This window comes from Sycon ciliatum, chromosome 9, assembly GCF_964019385.1.
Source record: "Sycon ciliatum chromosome 9, ocSycCili1.1, whole genome shotgun sequence".
NCBI classification, from domain to species: Eukaryota; Metazoa; Porifera; class Calcarea; order Leucosolenida; family Sycettidae; genus Sycon; species Sycon ciliatum.
This window is the reverse complement of record NC_088651.1, coordinates 1,140,907-1,161,419: the sequence shown is the minus strand read 5'-3', so window position 1 is coordinate 1,161,419 and position 20,513 is coordinate 1,140,907. Positions and strand designations below refer to the sequence as shown.

At 50.2% G+C, this 20,513-nt stretch overlaps 1 protein-coding gene across 1 annotated transcript; it reads left to right on the top strand.

Annotated features, from left to right (window-relative positions):
* The first annotated feature begins 1,381 nt into the window (after positions 1-1,381).
* On the top strand, positions 1,382-20,486 carry LOC135824448 (uncharacterized). The gene is made up of 8 exons (XM_065337184.1): positions 1,382-2,123; positions 3,442-3,687; positions 5,743-5,876; positions 6,323-14,604; positions 15,684-15,854; positions 16,551-16,714; positions 16,872-17,078; positions 19,377-20,486. The coding sequence occupies exons 1-8, from the start codon at positions 1,987-1,989 to the stop codon at positions 19,516-19,518; spliced, it is 9,483 nt and encodes a 3,160-aa protein (XP_065193256.1). The 5' UTR covers positions 1,382-1,986; the 3' UTR covers positions 19,519-20,486.
* Positions 20,487-20,513: the final 27 nt, after the last annotated feature.

Sequence of the window (20,513 nt, the reverse complement as noted above, 5' to 3'; positions counted from 1 at the left end):
AGTACATAGCAAAAATCATGAAAGTTACTTGAAAGAAGGTCATTAAAAAATAGTTTATACAGTAGGTATCAAAGTCATACGCACACTTTAAAAATCCAGACATACATGTACCATTGATGTACATACCAACAGTACAATGAGTACAATGACTGTAGATCACAGCTTGTCATGTACATGGACATGTACAATGTAGATCAAAGCTGATTGTATTACTTTTTTTAAAGGAAAATACTTCACGTAACAACTAACAACAATCGCAGCTACATGTACATGATGCATGTGGACTTTTGTGGAGCATCATCAGATCTCAGACTGCCAGACTGCCAGACTGCCAGAGTGCCAGAGTCAAGTCCTATTCAGGCTTCGTAGTCAGTCACTGAGTCTGTCAAGCTGGCGAAACTGACCATTTACTAGTAGTGATTTAGTGATTTAGTGGACGAACCTGAGCACTCAGCAGCCGGAAGCAAAACACATGGCCCATGGGAACAATGAGAAATATCCGGACACCCGGACAATAGCAGAAACCCCGGGAAGGAAATAGGCACATGTACCTACGCAGGACTCTGAGGAGTACTAGTAGTAGTAGTAGTAGTAGTACTTTTATTAGTAGTATGCGCGTATTGAACTGATGCTGACGGTAATTATGTTGTGTGGACTAAGCCGTTAGCGGAGAAGTGATCAGGAACTGTTACTTCTTTGTACAGTTTGTCTTCATATCACTCAGCCCAACAACACAGTCAACTACAGTGTACAAGTACAGTCATGTACATACTACATGCTACATGTACATGTACATGACTGTACTTGTATTTGTGTTGTGTATTTGTATGCGAAGAGTCCAGAGGCAGAGTATGTGCCAGTACATGATCGTATTGTTAGCATTATTCTAAAAAGACTTACCAACCAGACTCATTGCTACATCGTGTGCAGGGCGTGTGGACGCTATGATTGAACACTGCCCGGCGCCGGGCTCTGCTCTCTCTGACATCGGCGGTGTTTTGAGTGGCGAGTGAGAGATCTCTGCAGACACCATCAACACTGAATGAGTGAGTCTGTCGACCAACCATGTACTGACTGTACCAAGCCAGCTCGGAGGGCGCAAGGAGCACAACTGCCACAAAGCTACAACTACTTGAACTAGTACAAGGCACATGACATGGCGGATGACTGCGCTAGCTGCACTCCAAACAAGTCTACCCTGCCATGGTCACCCTGCCATGGTCATTTACCATGCCCATGGTTTACATGCTTGCTCTATGCCTATGAAGTATGAGTATGACCAGTTCATTCACCCGGCCGTAGTCATGATAGTGGAGTCTGCACTCAGAACTCTCTGCATCGTTCCCTACTACCTGCCCGGAAGCCTAGACAGAGTAGAGCCTAGCTAGCTAGTGCTGTAGGGTGTAGTGTAGTAGAGCCGCTAAGTATGCAGCAGAAATCACGAGATTGAAGTCTGAAGAACTCCACTTTCCCGTTGCAGAATTAGAAGTCACTTGTTTACCCACACAACTGCTTTGGCCTGTTGAGGGAGGCCGTGGTGGTGCGACTTGCTGGCTGGACGACGTTCGGTGAAACGTCGTTGGCTGCAACCGCGAAGCTAGTAGGATTGAGTCCGAGTTCTCTTTTGCCAGTTGTCATGGTTGTGTAATGTCGAGTCGCCTACCTAACCTAGCCGTTGTGCGTATTCACCACTCCAGTGACAGGATGCGAGCAAAAGTTACTAACTGACTAGCTCGTTAGGCAAACGTACTACTAGGTATTACAATTATTATGCACTTGTTTCGCTTTTAGTAAGTTTTAGTAATTATTTGGGCACTCGCTAACAGTACCAACACTGGAGCTGCAAAAACTTGATAATGAAGCGAAATACCTGACAAGCGCGTCCTCCCGGCCAGAGTGCGTGCTGAGTGCTCGCATTTCGCGGAGTACATGACTCGACAGACAGTCGAGTCCATGCCGTAGGACTGGGTGTGTGCTGGTGTTGAAATGGAGGCTGGCGGTGGCAATGACTCGGCTGGTCCAGTGTTGGATTTGAGTCACCTTCAGGAAAATGAGCGGGCGATCATTCTGTCCGTACTACGTCGTGATGAGGAACTTCGCAATGAAGTAGAGGCCAAAGTCAGGTATGTCATTTGTCAGCGCAACAACCAAAAGATTAGTGAGCGTGTATGCACTGGACACCGGACATGTGCGTGCACTGCACGGCCGGTAGGTACATGACTGTATGTGCTGCGTGCAGTAGATGTAATATTTTGCTGAAAAATCCGGCCAATGCTGCATACATCGTAGTGGACTACCATGTGCAGCATTGACCGGATTTTCTTGGCGAGTATAGTAGTACAGTATAGTAGTAGCACCGTGCTGCTCAATGAAATCCAGTCTTGTCACTCAAGACTACGCGCGCCAGGTGTTGCGCAGTCCTAGATCTGCGAACACTGGGCTGCGAAATTGTGCAAGGTGCAAACTTGAGCGCACAGACGACTATCCCTTGAACCTTGGCCCCATGTCAACCACATACATTTCTACCATAATAGAATGTGTACAGGTGCTTAATCCACAGTGAGGTTGTACCACTCGAAGTTAGGCCCGGCAGTTGAACAGCTTGATAGAGTTACGTGAATACTCATATAATTATCATGTATGCATGTGACCATCTGTACTTGCATACATGCTGAGAACTTTGCCTTTATTTGATAACAAATTGGGTGTCGGAATGAAGAATTTGAAAAGCGCAAGAAGGCAATGCTGAATGTAACTGTCTCTACTAGAAGTACATGCATGCTTGTACACATCATTTAAATGTTGTGTACAAGCAGGTGCGTGCCCCGTATGGGTTCCTGGGTGCCCGGAACCCCCCTTTTTCGTTCAAAATACAGGATTTTGCTTCATTTTTTGAACATTTTCCAGGGGGAGGCCTCCCAGAACCCCCCCCCCCCTTTGAAGGGCACCGGCGCACGCGCCTGACAAGCATTCATATAGCAACAGTTTGACAGACCTGTAAGAAAACATTTGCGTTAAAACATCGTACCTGCTCATTAGATTCACTGCAAGCCGGGGATTCGCAGTTCCGAACTTCGTGATGTTGCTGCGGAGCATCGCCTGTTTCCAATGACAGTGTGGGACCTAACCTTTCTCACAACAACCTACGAAGCCATGGTGTCTCTCTAGGAAGCCATGGTGTCTCTCTAGAAAGCCATGGTGCCTCCCAGTCATTTTGTTATCCTCTTAACAGCGTGCAGAGATTGATAACCATCCGCCCCTTTTCGGCCACCATCTGATTCTTCACCAAAACAAGACAAACAGGAGCTACTTCTTATCGTTGCTGTAGTCTATGTGTAGTGCTGTCCTGGATGTACATGTACTTGTGTGGACAAGTAACAGCAGTCGTGTCATCTTCTGATCTGTGCTCTTTCTTTTGCTATCCATGCTTGCCTGGTGCAGGGCAACGGCAGAACGGGTCAAGGAGTCGGGTGCAAAGATTGCATCCCGGCGAAGTGTTCGCGTTAAAGGAAGGCCAGGTACTCGACAGCGTGAGTGTGGCGTATGTGGCGCCGGAGAGGGTGGTGCTTCGACGAGCAAGCTGCAGAACTGCTGCCAGTGCAAGACGCTGGTGTGTGCAGGATGTCGTGAGGTGCTGGGAAAGAAGACCGCCGGTAACTGCCTCTGCGTTGGATGTGCATCGGCAAAGTGAGTCCTTCGGGTCCATACATGTACACATGCACAGTCCTGCTCAATGAAATCAGGTCGCATCACTCAAGTTTTTGCCTTGAACAATTTCGCAGCCCAGTGTTCGCAGGTCTAGAGCTGCGCAACACCCGGCGTGTACTTGAGACGGACCCAACTGGATTTCATTGACCAGCACTGTAATATTCTCAGCTATACAGTTGTCAGGCTGGTCATTCCTCTGCATAGCGTGTAACTACCGTAGAATCCCGCGTATAAGCCCATGCCCGCGCATAAGCCCAGGGTTTGTTCGAACATCACAAAGCTTCATCGTACAAGCCCATGGGCCTAGGTCATACCAAGAGTCCATAAATTATGGACTCTTGGCCATACCATGCATGTAGTACATGCATGGTATGGCCAAGAGTCCATAAATTATGGACTCTTGGCCATACCATGTATGTAGTACATGCACATTATTATATTTATACTTATTACAACATCTCAAGACTCGGTGGAAACACCGGCCAATGTTAAGAGAGTGGGTGATTGCCAACCACGGCGATAAATAAAAGTAAGGGGAGGGAAAAAGAAAGAGTAGCAAAATGAACAGCAACAACAACTCCGTAAAGAAAGATAATGTCAAATAAAAACAGTAAAAAACACAGAGACGCAAAGGACATGTGGATAATGAGCTATTTATGTCGTAGTAAATAAGGGGCGGCACGGATCTTAAACAGGCGGTTATAGTTTTCTTCGTACATTTCAGCACAGTCATCGGTTGTTTTTGTTTGCACAGTGGTTTTCAGCAATGTACTTCTCACTTCCTTGATATTTTTCAATAGCACAACTTGGTGTCGGCGTATAAGCCCATGCCCGCGTATAAGCCCATGTTCTCGTATAAGCCCACCGACATGTCCTTGTGAAACAGATAAGCCCTTGGGCGTATCTGCGGGATTCTACGGTATTTCAAGTCATACGTCCACTTCCTTGCATGTAAGTGCACCGATCGCATACTGTAAGTTTAGAAATTTTCGGCACATTCAAATTTTGGCCTCCCAGGGCTAAAACCCATTTCGGCTGCATCAAATTTTCGGCCTGTACTGCTGCCGCCTGTATACCCCGTCACACTGAACCTTGCAAAATTTCGGTCACAACAAATTTTCGACCAAACATGACCAGATCGAAAATAGCCGAAAATAAAAATATGTGCCGAATAGTTGTTGACTTTCAGTAGCTCATTATTCTGTAGGGCTAAGAGTCATATGAGTGTGGCCATCACGGTGGCTCCCCGTTGCATGACTGCCCTGTGAGCATGCCACTCCTTGTTGTGTAAGGATAATGATATGACCATGTGATTCTGGTGTAATGATTCTACTAATGTGCTGGGTCATGTGATCTTCTGCTCTAGGTCTTATCTTGTACATGTGCTGGGTCATGTGATCTTCTGCTCTAGGTCTTATCTTGTACATGTGCTGGGTCATGTGATCTGCTGCTCTAGGTCTTATCTTGTACATGTGCTGGGTCATGTGATCTTCTGCTCTAGGTCTTATCTTGTACATGTGCTGGGTCATGTGATCTGCTGCTCTAGGTCTTATCTTGTACATGTGACCGACCGTCAGCTGTACATTGATTTGATCTTGCTCTACACCGTACAACAATGTGATGCATAGGGATGCTGACTCTAGTGTAGTAAATACGGATGCTGAGTGCCGTACATGTCGTGAAAAGTTGACTTTGCTGACCCCAAATTCTAGTAATTCTCGATTCTACTTTCTCTTGATTTGGCCGTTTTGGTCACAGTGCACTTCTACGTTGTATGATTGAGATTTCGGCATGCCTTTATTCTAGCCCAGGTCATGACCATACATGTACATGTGTGTGTGTGTATGTGTGTGTGTGTGTGTGTGTGTGTGTGTGTGTGTGTGTGTGTGTGTGTGTGTGTGCATGTGCGTGTGTACGTGTGTGTGTGTGTGTGTGTGTGTGTGTGTGTGTGTGTGTGTGTGTGTGCATGTGCGTGTGTACGTGTGTGTGTGTGTGTGTGTGTGTGTGTGTGTGTGCACGTGTGTGTATGTGCAGGAAGATGAGGTTCCTCAGCGGAGAGTGGCTATTCGGTAGCTCTCCCTCTGCTGAGCAGAAGAAGCAAGACACGTTTGGCAGTGGTCTGATACGCAAGTCCATCTATCGCACCAAACCGAAAAAGCCGAGAAAAGGTGAGATCATTCAAGTTAGAATGTATGCCAGTATTTCGCGTATTCCCACCGGGTGTGCAGCCTCTATAGAGGCGGTAGTGCAGTTTCGGGAGCAGGCAGCTTGGCTTCATTACATTCTGCATTTGTAAAGCCATGTGTAATCTGTGCTGTACTGTGTGCCAATGCTATGCTTGGTGCTCTGTGTGTTACTATGTGTTACCATGACTGTGTTGCTATGTGTTACTATGTGTGTACGTCTACTGAGCATGCAGTATTCAGCATGCAGCACCACTTGCAGGGAGTCTGGGGCCGTGCAAGTCCAAGGGGAGGAATATACACCCTGGGTTGAATATCACCTACCACAACTGTGCATTTTAAAACGTCAATGTTCAGTGGAAGCGTGTTGCAACGACAGCACCTGATGTCCTATTCATTTTATCTTTGTGTGTGTTTTTCTGTGTACTCAGACTATGAGCCTTCACTTTGGTCACCTGCTGAATATAGCATGGGTGAGATTCCTAAACCGTCTGAAGAAGCATTACCAGAGGGCGGTGAGCCCTCAAAGCGGACAGCGCCAGCAGTTCAGGTACAGCAAGCAGAGCACACGGACCCGCCAATAAACGGGGAATTCCCCAAGCAGCTAGAGCCAGCGAAACAGTCAGAACCGTCAGCGGAGGTTGAACGGCCAAATCACGGTGGAGAAGAAGAGCAGCCAGCGTCCGCACCTATTCCGCCAGAATTCCACAGTGAACGCTGTAATGCAGAATCCCACAGTGAACGCTGTAATGCAGAATCCCACAGTGAACGCTGTAATGCAGAATCCCACAGTGAACGCTGTAATGCAGAATCCCACAGTGAACGCTGTAATGCAGAATCCCACAGTGAACGCTGTAATGCAGAATCCCACAGTGAACGCTGTAATGCAGAATCCCACAGTGAACGCTGTAATGCAGAATCCCACAGTGAACGCTGTAATGCAGCAGCTGTTACTATACAGTCCTGCTGGAGAGCTGTTAGACTGGGGCGTGAACAGCGGGCACAGTACATGAAGACATGGAGCGCCGCAAGACTCATCCAGCAGTGGTGTCGAGTCAGGCAGTGTCGTCGTGATTTCCTGAGACGCAGATCAGCAGCCCGATGCCTGCAGTCCCAGTGGAGAGCGTTCAACGCTGGCAAGGATGAGCGGTTACGCTACCAGAAACAGAGATGTGCCTGCATTGCCATTCAAGCACAAACACGCGGCTTGCTACAACGTCATGACTATGCCAGGAAACGCTACGCTGCCATCTGCATTCAGCAGCGCTGGAGAGCACGCGTTCAGGGTCAGTCTTGCCGTGCAGAGTTTGAACGCAAGCGCAACGCCTGCAGAACACTACAACAGCACTGGATAGCTCACAGAGCAATGATTGTGGAACGGAGGAAGTTCTTGAAACAGCAGACTGCATGCATCACACTACAGCGATCCTGGAGGAACTACAAACGCAAGTGTCTGGTGAAAGCTATGTCCAGGAAGAAGACTACACTGGAAAGCTGCGAGCAAAGTCTAACAGTACCTAAGCAGGGAGATAGAAGAAAGCTGTCATCAAGGCGACGACTACCGGCAAAGAAACTCGGACGGGAGCTTGACGCCGACAACAGTAACCATGGCAACACTGACCCTGCACAACCTGGCGAGCAGCATCGGAAATCTCGACTGAGTACAAGCAGACGACGTCATTACCAAGACACCGGTGGTGATGTCATGGAGGAGCCACAGGAACCTATGATGTCACCTAACCAGCATGAGCAGTTGTCACATGATCTGGAGCAACATAGTGAAGATGTACTGGGACATACTGAAACTGGCGAAGGGCAACACGCAGGGGTATCGTTGATGGCGGAGCTACAACAAGCCAATGCTATTCAGTCATCTGATCCTGTTTTACTCGATGATGTAGAACAGCTAAAGAAAGAATCCGCTGCAGTGACTGTCATACAAGCTCAGTGGAAAGCCAAGAAAGCCCGAGATAGACAGCGAGACACGTACCTGATGTTGAAACGCTCATCAACTGTAATACAATGGTGGTATCGATCATGGATAATAGCTAGGCAGTGCCGTCGTGATTTCCTGAGACGCAGATCAGCGGCCCGATGCCTGCAGTCCCAGTGGAGAGCGTTCAACACTGGCAAGGATGAGCGGTTACGCTACCAGAAACAGAGATATGCCTGCATTGCCATTCAAGCACAGACACGCGGCTTGCTACAACGTCATGACTATGCCAGGAAACGCTACGCTGCCATCTGCATTCAGCAGCACTGGAGGGCACGCGTCCAGGGTCAGTCTTGCCGTGCTGAGTTTGAATGCAAGCGCAACGCCTGCAGAACACTACAACAGCATTGGAGAGCTCACAGAGCAATGATTGTGGAACGGAACAAGTTCTTGAAACAGCAGACTGCATGCATCACACTACAGCGGTCCTGGAGGAACTACAAGCGCAACTGCATCCTGAAGAAGCGAGCTGACAAGAAGAAGAGGAAGCGGGCAGCCCAGGCGGAGGGTGCCGGTTTGTCCACACCATCACGTTCACTGCATCGTTCTGGTCGTGTACTACGTAGTAATCAGCGCCGAGGTACTGGTAAATATCACAAGGATCACGACGAAGTGGATACTGCTGTTGTGAATGATGATGATGGTGGTGGGCCCGCTGGCAATGGTGCAGATGACAAAGCTTCTGAGGAGACTGATGGAAGCATGACTGTGCCGGATGGTGGCAGCGTTTCCACGTTTGTCGTCGAGGACGTCATGGCTCCTGCAGTTGCACACCTGGTTGAGGAAGTTGGCTCGGCTGCTATTCAAGCCACCTTGCCCCTTGTGGCTGCCGAGAACTCTACAACCACCCAGAACACACACAGTGGAGATGGAGAAGACGACGAACATCTGCAACCCAGGAGAAGAGACAGACGCAAGGTGACGACATCAAGACGCCGCCCTGACAAGCAGGCTGAGAGTTCTCCAAGCACTGCTGCTGCAGCAGGCGACGCAGAGAGCGAACAATTTGCGACTATGCCGCAGTCCAGGAACAGGAAACATTTGAGTGTAAGCAGACGCCATCGAGGTCACACGGGTGATGAGTCGCCTGCGGATGATTTACCGCCTGCCGACGATAGCTCAACCAGAGAACAAGTTTCAGTAACTCTAGCAAAGAATGCGCACACACCATCAGCAAGTCAAGATCAAGATCAAGATGAGTTATCTTCCAAACCCAGTAGCAATAGTCCAGATGAAAGTCTAGGTCAGCGGCGCAGAGGAACGAGAGCAGATAGAGATCGGCGGAAATTGGCAACTAGCCGAAGACGACGAAATGCTGATCCCGTGGAACAAGGCAATACAGAGCAGACAGAATCCCAGCTTCAACGTGACAATGCTGATGAAAGCCAACAGACAGAGGCTGCAGCGGACGAGGACGCCAGGAGGGCTCAGTACTCTGCGGCAACTATCGTACAGCGGAACTGGCGAATGGCCCGTGCGCGACGGAACTACAAACAAGCAAAGTGTGCAGCAATCACCATACAGGCACAATGGCGTGCCCACTTACTGCAGCGCGAGATGTCAAGCAACTACCAAGTGCTGCGCAAAGCAGTGATAGCGGTGCAGGCGTTCTGGCGGTGTAAGAAAGCCAGGGATGCTTACCTCAACCTACAGCAGGTCACCATGGCAATGCAGCACCGTCGACGTCAGCTCAAACTGGCAAGAAGCGATCGAAGTCAGTACGTGAAGCAGCGAACTGCCTGCATCACAATCCAACAGCATTGGAAAGCCTGCAAGGTTGGCCACACACAGCATGTAGAGTACCAGCAAGTATTGAAGGCATGTCGTGTGGTACAAGCACACTGGCAGGCTACTTTGCTAGCTCGTAGAGACAAGCAGTGCTATGTTGAACTACGAAAGGCAGCAGTCGTGTGTCAGCAATACGTCCGCGGCAAACAACTGGCAAAGAGAACGCAGGTGCAGTATCTGACCCAGCGCAACGCCTGTATCTGCCTGCAACGCCATCTCACAGCCACGCTAGCCTCTCGCACACAGAGGCACCACTACTTGCAGGAGCGACAGGCAGTAGTTCATGCCCAGCAGCGAGCTCGGGCTACCATCACAGCACGTCATCAACGTCAAGTGTTCCAGCAGCAGAAGACGGCGGCTACTCGACTGCAGGTACGATGGAGAGCAACTCTCCTGGCTAAGCACGACCAACAGGAGTACAACAAAAAACGTCAAGCGTGTGTCCTGTTGCAGTCACACATCCGCCGACATCTTCAGCAGAAATCTTTCCAAGCAGAACGACAGCTGGTTGCCAGGCAATGCCAGCGTGATGCTGAGCTTGTCGCGCGGCAAGAGTCAGCAGCACTGACTATTCAGTCCTGGTGGAGAATGGTGCAGGCGCTCTCTGATTACAAACACCAGTACAAATCCGTGGTGCTGCTGCAGAGCTTGGCAAGACGGCAAGTATGTCTCAGAGCGTACCAACATCAGCGGACGCTGCTTGTCAGGTTGCAGCATCGCCGCAGAGCCACTGTCGAGATGAGGGCATGCATGCGTCAGTATCAAACAACACGCAGGCATTGCATTCACCTGCAAGCTGTCACCCGTGGCTGGATAGTGCGTCGCCGACATGCTAAGGAATGCCAGGCTGCTCTCCGCATCCAGGCAGCGTGGCGTGGAGCGAAGCCCAGAAAACAGTACAACAGAGTGCGATGTGCTACACGATGCATGCAGAAGCAGTGGCGTCGACGCCAGCTGCTGAAGAGCCTGAGCGATCGGGAGCTTGCAATGCTGACCAGTGCAAGTAAAGTGTTACAGACACGATGGCGAGGATACTGGACACGCAAACACTACAAACGTATGCAACAATCCGTCGTTCAGCTGCAATCCTGGTGGCGATGCCAGTACCACTCACAGCGCTATCGGAGACTCCACAAAGCCGTAGTTCTGATACAGTCACACATCCGTATGTACAAACAGTCGAAGGCCTATCGGCAACAGAAGCATTGCGCCAGTACCGTGCAAGCTCATTGGCGTGCATACAAAGCAGGTACTCGACAGCATGCGTTGTACACCAGAACACGACTAGCGTGTGTGAAGATCCAGGCCGCGTACCGCGGGCATGCAGTACGTCAGAGGAACGTGCGTGAGAACAAATGCGCTACCGTCATCCAATCGGCATTCAGATGTCACCAACAGCAACGGCAATACCAGTCTACGAGACAACACATCATTGCCATGCAGGCATGCATACGTGCCTGCTTGGTCCGTCGCAGAGCTGCCCAGCGCAAGACCTCTATTGTTGCACTACAGTCTTGTTGTCGTGGCTACCTGTCGCGGAAACGCCTGTCCAATCAGCATCGTGCCGCTACTCTGTTGCAGTCGTCATGGAGACGGCGTGTGACTCAGCAGCGGTACTGTGCACAGCGTCGTGCCACCGTGCGTCTACAAGCGATCGTCAGGGGATACATTCAGCGCGTGCGGACTGCGGCACTGAGGAGACAGCGGTGCAGTGCAGCAGTGCGTATCCAGTCCTATTGGCGAGGTCATCACACCACAGTTCAGTACAGGCAGCAGCGTGACACGATTGTGTTGCTACAGTCCGTGTGCAGAGGTTATCTAGTCAGAATGGCTATGGTGCAGCAGTGCGCACGGCGTGTGAAAGCGGCTACCTGTCTGCAGTCGGTATGGCGCGGTCACACTGCACGTAAAGCTTATCACAGTCAGCGCAGGTCTGTTCTTGTTCTGCAGAGTCACTGCAGGCGCTACTTACGGCATCGCGAGCACAACACGCTACGCCAACAGCAACGGAAAGCGGCAGTGGTGCTGCAGTCAGCATGGCGAGCTCGTCACGCTCGGCAACGGTATATCAGTACACGTCACGCAGTTATCCGGATACAGGCCCAATGCCGAGGACATCTTGCACGGCGCTTGTACAACACTCAGTTACGTGATCACACGCAGGCAGCTATTACCATTCAAGCTGCATTCAGAGGCTTCACGGCTAGACAGATGTACAGTAGACAGATGCTAGACAGTAGACAGATGTACAGTAGACAGATGCTAGACAGTAGACAGATGCTAGACAGTAGACGGTATCAACAGGTTGTACTATTGCAGGCTGCCTGTCGGGGTACTTTGCAGCGGCTGGCCCTCAACCGCTTCATTCAGAGACGAGAGCGCTCAGCTTTGTTGATTCAGGCTTGCTGGAAGGGATATGCTCAGTGGCGACGTTACACAACTCTGCAATATCTAGTGATTCAAATGCAGGCTCACTCTCGTGGGTTTGTTCAGCGACAGGATTTCCGGTCAACTATTCGAAAACGTGAAAAAGCGTCCATTGTTCTTCAGGCATCCTGGCGAAGGCACTCGGCGCAAGGGAAATTCACAAAGACCCGTGACATCATTAGTAGATTCCAAGGTGCATGCCTGGGCTATTTGCTACGACAGCAGATCAGCTGGCAGTTGTCGCGTCGCAAGAAGTCTGCCGTGAAAATACAAGCTTGTTACCGTGGATACCAGCAACGCTGTGTGTATTTGAAAATGAAACCATTGCGCGTAACTGCAAGTCATGACAATGACGGGGATGAAGGTGAAGCACGGTCCGAATCGCGAGCCCCTCCGATTGTGGACTTACCTCCTGCCGATGGTCTAGTAGCTGAGCCTTCTGAAGCCAGTGGTCCATCACCGCGTACCGGTAAGCGTCTCGGTAGAACACGAGCACTGAAACGTCGCCCTGCACCTTCCGGGGAGCAGGCTGCTGACACAAGGGCATCACCCGAGGTCTCCCGAGCAGCCAAGGCAGACGATGATGACCGTGTGTTCAGCTACATGGATGTACCGCAGACACCGACTCTCAGCCACCTGACCACCAACAGGGCTAAGAATCCTCGGACACATCGCCTGCCCTCGCGTGAGTTCCGTGTTCAGCAAGCTCAACGACAGGATGAAGAAGAGGACGACACGGTCAATGTGGCATCAGCAGAGGACGATCAGCAGCCTGGTGACAACACTTTAATAGATTCTGATGACAAACCATCAGAAATCATGTCTTCACCCACAGCCACTAGCAGTAATGTAGAAAGAGCATCAAAGTCGACACGGCCCGCAGGTGCCTTCGCCTTGCCTGGCATGGTACCTAGTGTTCCAGTAGCAGCAGCAGCAGGTAACAATCATCAGCCTGCTACTCTAGGCAAGCCCAAACATGGTGGAGTTCTGCTGCCCGGTATGCCGGCTATGGCCGACATCACAGCATCACCGCTCTTCAAGAGAAACGCTGCCGCTGAAGAACCTCAACGTGACGATGCACAGGCAAAGAAGGCTCCCCCTGCAGCACCTAAGCCCAAGCCTAAGCCCAAGACACTAAAACAGCAGCCATCGACCGAGAATGATGTACAGTGCGAGGAAACACCATCAACTGACCAGGTAACCAGATCACCAATCAGCGCTGGTGACAGCAAGCAGGATGAAAACACCGTGCATGGAATTGAATCCTCAGCTAAGGACAATGCAAAGGAGAATAATGATACACCAAGGAAAGGTGGTGATGGTCAAGATGATGATCTTGATACGATGGGCTCTCCGCGCCTATCGTCATCCTCCGTGAGCCGGCAAGCTCGTGGCAGGAAGCTGGGTGGTCGCAGGCAACGGCCAAGTGTCTTGCGGCAAGGTGGAAACGGTCCGGAAATGGCACACATGACTGCTGGTGCTGGTACTGCTGCTGGTACTGGTGATGGGGAAGATGCCATGGCTCAGAGTGTCACGGCAGCTACTGCCACAGCGAGTGGAATTCAGGCAACAGAGGTAGAGGAAGCCGGTCAGAACAAAGCTGCCGATGACAGTTCTCCTGTTGACATAGAGAGCAGCAGCAAGACAGTGGATGAGAATGAAGATGATCATGACGTCGTGCTGGATCAACTGCAGCCAACACACTCTGTGAGTCAACACAACCGAGGCCGGAAGCTGGGAACACGCCGACAGAGGCAGAAGGGAGCTACCAAAGGAGGTGATGCTAGCCCTCGGGCTGCACGTGATGATGGCGAAGAGAAGGCAGGTTTGGATGCAGACACTGCTCCAGCAGTCTGCACTGCTGATGCTGCTGTCCTGGAGACCACCAGTAGCAACAGCAACAGCAGTCAGATTACCGAGTCAACCGAACCGGACACTTCACAGACTGGCAATGCTATGGCAATCCGGCACGGCGACACTCCGGAGATTGACAATGCTAATCAAGCTGAGAGTACCGTGAGTAGAGAAAGCACGGGTGAGAATACGAGTGTGGAGACCAGTGTGGAGACTAGCGTGGAGGCTAGCGTGGAGGCCAGTGTGGAGACTAGTGAAAAGACGAACAGTGACAACGACGAGGAAGAAACGGACAATGCGTCGGAGACGAATAGCAAGTCCTTCTCCAAGATGCGACGTCAGAATGTACGCAGACGTCCACCAGGTCAAAGTGGCGTTGACCGCAGGCGGGTTGGCAGTGGCTCAGCTGCCACTGCTACTAGTGATGCTGGACATGAATCAGGGCATGCGCGGGCAGAGCAGGATCAAGCAGAGACTACTGAAGACTCTGTTGCATCTCTTCCAGAGTCGCAAACACAGCGCAGTGGATCTAACGTGACGGGCAAGGATGTGGAGTTACTGGATCAAGCACGCAAGTCTGCACTGGCCAAAGCTCGAGCAAAGAAGGCTGCTCAGAAACTGACAGGAACAGGAACTGGTGCAGATCCAAAGGTAATTACTACAATGACAGATAGCTCATGTGCAAGTGCAGAGTGAAAGTACAACCTTCTCCTGGAAAGAACCTTATGTCTGGTGAGATTTTCCAATGAGATTTACACACAGCAGCTCTGTGAGGTAGCCATGTGCCGGCTGAGAGCGCACGGAGGAGGAGAGATGGTTGCGTTAGCTCTATAAGGTAGCCATGTGTCGGCTGAGAGCGCACGGAGGAGGAGAGATGGTTGCGTTAGCTCTGTAAGGTAGCCATGTGTCGGCTGAGAGCGCACGGAGGAGGAGAGATTGTTGTGTTAGCTCTGTAAGGTAGCCATGTGTCGGCTGAGAGCGCACGGAGGAGGAGAGATGGTTGCGTTAGCTCTGTACCTTACACTAGCATTCTAATGTAGTGGTGCATGGCCGCAGCGCAACTGCATGGCCGCAGCGCAACTGCATGGCCGCAGCGCAACTGCATTCGGTAGCGTGATCAGTGGTAAGCGTGCAGTAGCTAAGCATGGAGGCTTTATACAATGAAATATGCACAACATGACATGCACTATGCCTGCAAGTGCAGGTCGTCAGGTCGTCACCTTCAATGTCTCCGACTGCTTGCATGTTGCCACTTGGGATACTGCAGGGTGGCATGAGTGCCACAAGATGCATGAACCGCAGTACTAGCTACTGCAGTATTGTAATAATACCTTTGGGTGAGTGTTTTTTGCCTGATATGCTTCCTCTGTACACTACTGTACAGGCAGAAAATTTCGTCGGTCAATAATTTCGTCCAACTCCAAAGAAAGGGATTTCGTCCGGTTGAAAATTTAGTCCATGGACTATAACAGTGTATTGAAACGCTGGACAAATCGACATTCGTCCGGCATTTAATTTAGTCCCAAAGCTCCTTGGACGAAAAAGACGAAATTAAATTCCAGACGAATAGTTCTGCTAGAACAGTGCTTGTATACCGCTACGCAATAGCGCCCTGTTATGTTAGGAATTAGTTGCTATGGTTCGGATTTAGGAGGTTCGTTCCTATCTCAGATCTGTATAAATTCTCTCACGTTAACGTCCTCGTGTTCCTTCTCCTGATCCCATACAAGGATACTGCTGGTGTAACAGACGGCACTGAAGCAGCTGTAGGGAGCAGCCAGCAATCAGGGGAGAGACATTCCTCCGTGTCTTCCACCGGCTCACGGTCATCGAGTTCTAGTCGTTCGGGCTCTCTGTCCAGGAGCTCATCACGATCACGTCTGTCATCTCTACTTCAGAAGGTATATGCATACATAATCTTACTACATTTGTGCTGTATGCCAAACTATTGCTTATGTTGCCAAGCAAAGCATGAGTGTATACGCACGCGCGTATGTGTGTTTATGTGTGTGTATGGGTGTCTGGCTGCGCGCGCACGTGCGCGCGCGTGTGTGTATATGTGTGTGTGTGTTTAAAAAAGAAAGAAAGAAGAAAGCCAAAAAGTAGGGATTCACTGGCCAGAAAAAACCACTTCATAGCTGTGTGGTGTAGACCAGGCTGAACAGTGGCGGTCATTTCTTCAGCCTTGCAAGCTGTTGAATGGTGCAATCCCAGCACAAGTTGCTATGGCTTCTGCTGTAGCATCGCTATCATCACCTCCGGCGATGGGCGTCAAATGGTCAAAACTCATTGGTGTGTGCTTGTGTCTATATGTGTATGTGTGTCTTTGTCTGTGTGTGTGTCTGGCTGCGCGCGCTTGCATGTGTGTATGTGAGTATGTGCGTCTTTGTCTGTGGTAACTGGGCATAACCAACGCACGGGCAGTACGTGCACATGTGGCAATAACCGACATCTCTCCTGCTGCCCCTGCACAACTCCTGCGCGACCAGTGCTGTGTTCAGTCCTATTACCATAACATGTACGTGTACATGCTGTCCGATAACTTACAACTGACCAGTCTGACTGTGTGATGTTATGCCGGCATTCCCAATGTGCAGAGGAAATCAGCAGCAGCAGTGGGAGAAGAGGTGGGCGCTATCAGCATCAGTCTCAAGCTAACAGCACCCAAGACATCCAAGAGTGCGCAATTGTCTCTGGAGATTCTCGTCAAGGGAGTGGCGGATCTGCAAGTTGATCCTCCTCCGGATACGTATGTCAAAAGGTAAAACAGACCATACGTAAAGCCGGGAAATTTACCCCAAACCGGGAAATTCACACTAACCCGGGGAGTAAACACCACTGCGTTACTCTCCTGGTTGCTGAAATAATACTTTGATCGACGTCTCTCATTTCAGGTCTGAATGATTTCTTTTCTGCAGTTATCTCCTGCCAGACACGAAAACAAAATCCAAGACCGCAGTGTGTTCATCGTCTTCCAGCCCAAGTTGGAATGAGACATTGGTGTTCTCCAAGGTATCGTTGGCTGATCTGTCCAAGTCAGTGCTGGAGGTGACGCTGTGTTCGCATTCACGTCTAGGGCGATCCGACACCCTGGCTGGTGTTCGCATCGGATTCACGCCAGCAGGGTAAGTCCCCACAGTCTTTGCAGCACTCTGCCGCTCTGCCATATTTAGCAGTGCCCTGCTACATGTGTATTTAACAGTGCTCGCCATGTATGGAAGCACTATATTATATGTACAGTTGTGGCCAAAGAAATCTGACCCAAGTGCCAAAAGCAGCGCCAAGGCTCTTGTGGCGCATGTGACCCTCCGCCTCGGATCGGGTTTTGAACGTGCATGATGGAATAGAATTGGAAAGGCGGCGCTACTTTTGACACGATTTTCTTTGGCCACAACTGTAGCAGTGCTCTGCCATATACAGCGAGTGCTACATCAGTTAAGAGCATGAATAGCTGCAAAATCTCTGAAAATTTGGTCTCGATCTGACCAGCCGTTCAAGAGTTCTGGCCGAAAATGTGCCCTTGCAAGGAAAGATTTTTTGTTGCACGCTGTCATTTTTTGGCAGCACTGTATTTGAATGTGAGCAGACCGTGCGCAACTTGTCGTATCATGGAAACACGCGAAAGTGTGCAGATTTTGCTCCAAGTCCAAAAAATCACGTTTTTTAGCCATGTATTGGGCTGCGCCGCCGCCGTGCAGCAGGACTTTTGCCAGCACCCTCGTGACGTTGCAGATATGTGGCTTGATTATTGTAGTTGACGTTGATTTAGTGACTTTGGCAAGTTTGAGTCGTGTCAAGAAGTCAGGTAGAATTCAGTACTAGGCAGTAGTGGAACGTGAGTGGTAGTCTTTGCCGATTTTTGAGGGTGTCCTGGATTTGGTTTGCAGCGCTGTGGAAATGGCTTGCTGTGGAGGTCCCAGCACTGGATGTTGTATCAAAGGTATGACCTCGTAGCACGCCCTAAACCTAAAAAAATTCAAAAATTGACTTGGGTCTGTGGGAGTCTGTGAGAGAACGCCCACTCGTACCGTTGTGACAGATTCCAGGGCCACATTGAGGGGCTATACCCCACCACCCATGGCTGCTTCTGGACTTTTTTTAGATTTGGATTCCGCGCACGGACAAAATGGGCAAGAAAATGTGAAAATATTGTAAATGCATTTTTTGGCTCCTGGGTGACTCGCACACCGTGGCACTATGCCGGAATTTTGAGTTTTTTCGGCCTGGAAAGCCTGTCAGTGAGGCGCAAGAACGTTTAAATCATGTCCAGAGGGCCAGCATAGTGGCAGGAGTGTGTGGTGAAAATTTCACTCAAGTCCATAGAGAGACACCAAATTTACGGACAATTGAATGCCACATGAAATTTATGGGTAGGCTGCTACCTTTTAAGGTGTGTAACCCTACATGAAAGTAAGCAACCTGTTGCCGCGCCCAGAACCCCCCAGGGTCGTCACCCAAACCCCATGACTGTCACCCGCACCTCAGGTCTGGGTGCCCGCACCCCAGGGCCCAGGTCTGGGCGCCCGCACCCCAGGGCCCAGGTCTGGGCGCCCGCACCCCAGGGCCGTCACCTGCACCCTAGCTCACTTCTGTATCCTCGCTTGTCGTCACTTGAAGCCAGGTGAAGCTTGACCAGCGGTTATACTACACGATTGGAAGGCTGTACTTGCACCTACTTGTAACTCAGCGATGTACTGCTGTACTTGCACCTACTTGTAACTCAGCGATGTACTGCTGTACTTGCACCTACTTGTAACTCAGCGATGTACATGCAGGGTTCATTCGTTCACAAAGACCTTGCAATTTGGTGTATTCGATCATGATGACAATAACAAGGACAGCAACAACAATGATTTGTTTCTTCAAGATAAATCACTATCTGTCGAGTGGATTACTCTAAACTCTCCACTCTCCACTCTACACTCACAGTGACGATAGTGATTGAGAAACATTACTGTTAGGCTGTGTTTACATGAGAAATTTCAACCCGGGTCGAGTTCAGCCCGGGTTGAAAGTCTGTACGATAGACAAAACAGGTGGGCGTTTACATGAAGACAGATGACCCGGGTCAAATACTGATATGCCGCCAAAAGTCCACTTCTAGAATCCTGTATGGTCACGTGAATCCGTTCGCGCGAAATTTGCATGTGCGGTGCTGTTCAAACCAGGCGCGAGATACGTTTGTACGATTTTCTTGACCCGGGTTGATTTCAACCCGGGTCAAGCGCAATGCGTCATGTAAACGCGCCATTCATTTTGTACACATGGCGGGTTGAAATCTGACCCGGGTCGAACTCAACCCGGGTTGAAACGCCTCATGTAAACACAGCCTTAGTTGACTTGGGCAAGTCAGTTTTGGTGTAACTTTGTCTTGGACACACTTGTGTAATGCTGACTGGGTTTACTTGTGTTGTCGATTGCAGGGTGTCTGACAGCAGCACAAAGTCAGTCGCTTGGCGGGACTGCACCGAGGAGGAGGGCACGGCTTGGAAGCAGCTTCTTTCCAGCGTGCCGGAGCAGTGGTTGGACGTGTCACTGCCACTCAGGCAAATATCTCAGCGCTGACGATACATGCTTGTGTGTGTGCATGTGTGTGTGTGTGTGTGTGTGTGTGCATGCGCGCGTGTGAGTGTGCGTGTGTGTGTGCATGCGCGCGCGTGTACGTGTGCGTGCGCGTGTGTGTTTTTGTGTGTGGTGTGTGTGTGTGTGTGCGTGCGCGTGTGGTGTGTGTTTGTGTGTGTGTGTGTGTTTGTGTGTGTGTGTACGTGGTGTTTGTTTGTGTGTGTGTGTTTGTGTGTGTGTGTGCGTGCGTGCGCGTGTGTGAGTGTGGTGTGTGAGTGTGCGTGTGGTGTGTGTTTGTGTGTGTGGTGTGTTTGTGTGTGTGTTTGGTGTGTGTGTGTGTGTGTCATGCGCGCGCGTGTAAGTGTGCGTGTGCGTGTGTGTTTTGTGTGTGTCTGTGTGCGTGTGCGTGTGTGAGTGTGCGTGTGGTGTGTGTTTGTGTGTGTGTGGTGTGTTTGTGTGTGTGTGTGGTGTGTTTGTGTACATTCATGCACATGTGCTTGCGTCCGTGGCATGTACGTGTGTGTTTGAACTGGAAACTGAAACTAATGATGGTAGAAACATTTGTTTGTTCCTCGCCAGTACTTACTTGAGCTCATTGAATCCAAGAAGGTCAACGTAAAACACCCTTTTCCGCGTATCTTTATTTTATCATGCCAAGATTTCTATCGTGCATTTGCTTGCTTCCCCACAATCAATTTCTCTATACTCAGCCCCGGAAATCCCTCCATCCCTTGAAAGCTTACGTCAGCCACACATCTACCGACCACTGAAATATTTCTCTCCTAAATGTTTGCGCCTCGGTATCAGAACTCTCATTGTCCGTCTCGGACCGGATTCTACCTGCCCTTTCCCCAATATCGAATATTTTCTGCTTTTACGTTCCCTCGTGCTTCTTGGCACCTTCATTCACTTCCTTGTTATTGGGCACTTTCGATTGAACAGAATGAACGGATTGCGGCCATGTAAACAAACTACTACACGTAAAATTCGTAAAAGGG

Bases quoted from the DNA above. Each gene is read 5' to 3' on its own strand.
- LOC135824448 (XM_065337184.1), top strand. From the start codon at position 1,987: ATGGAGGCTGGCGGTGGCAATGACTCGGCTGGTCCAGTGTTGGATTTG. The intron at 2,124-3,441 runs GTATGTCATTTG...TGCCTGGTGCAG, and splicing joins GAAGTAGAGGCCAAAGTCAG to GGCAACGGCAGAACGGGTCA. The intron at 14,605-15,683 runs GTAATTACTACA...ATCCCATACAAG, and splicing joins GAACTGGTGCAGATCCAAAG to GATACTGCTGGTGTAACAGA.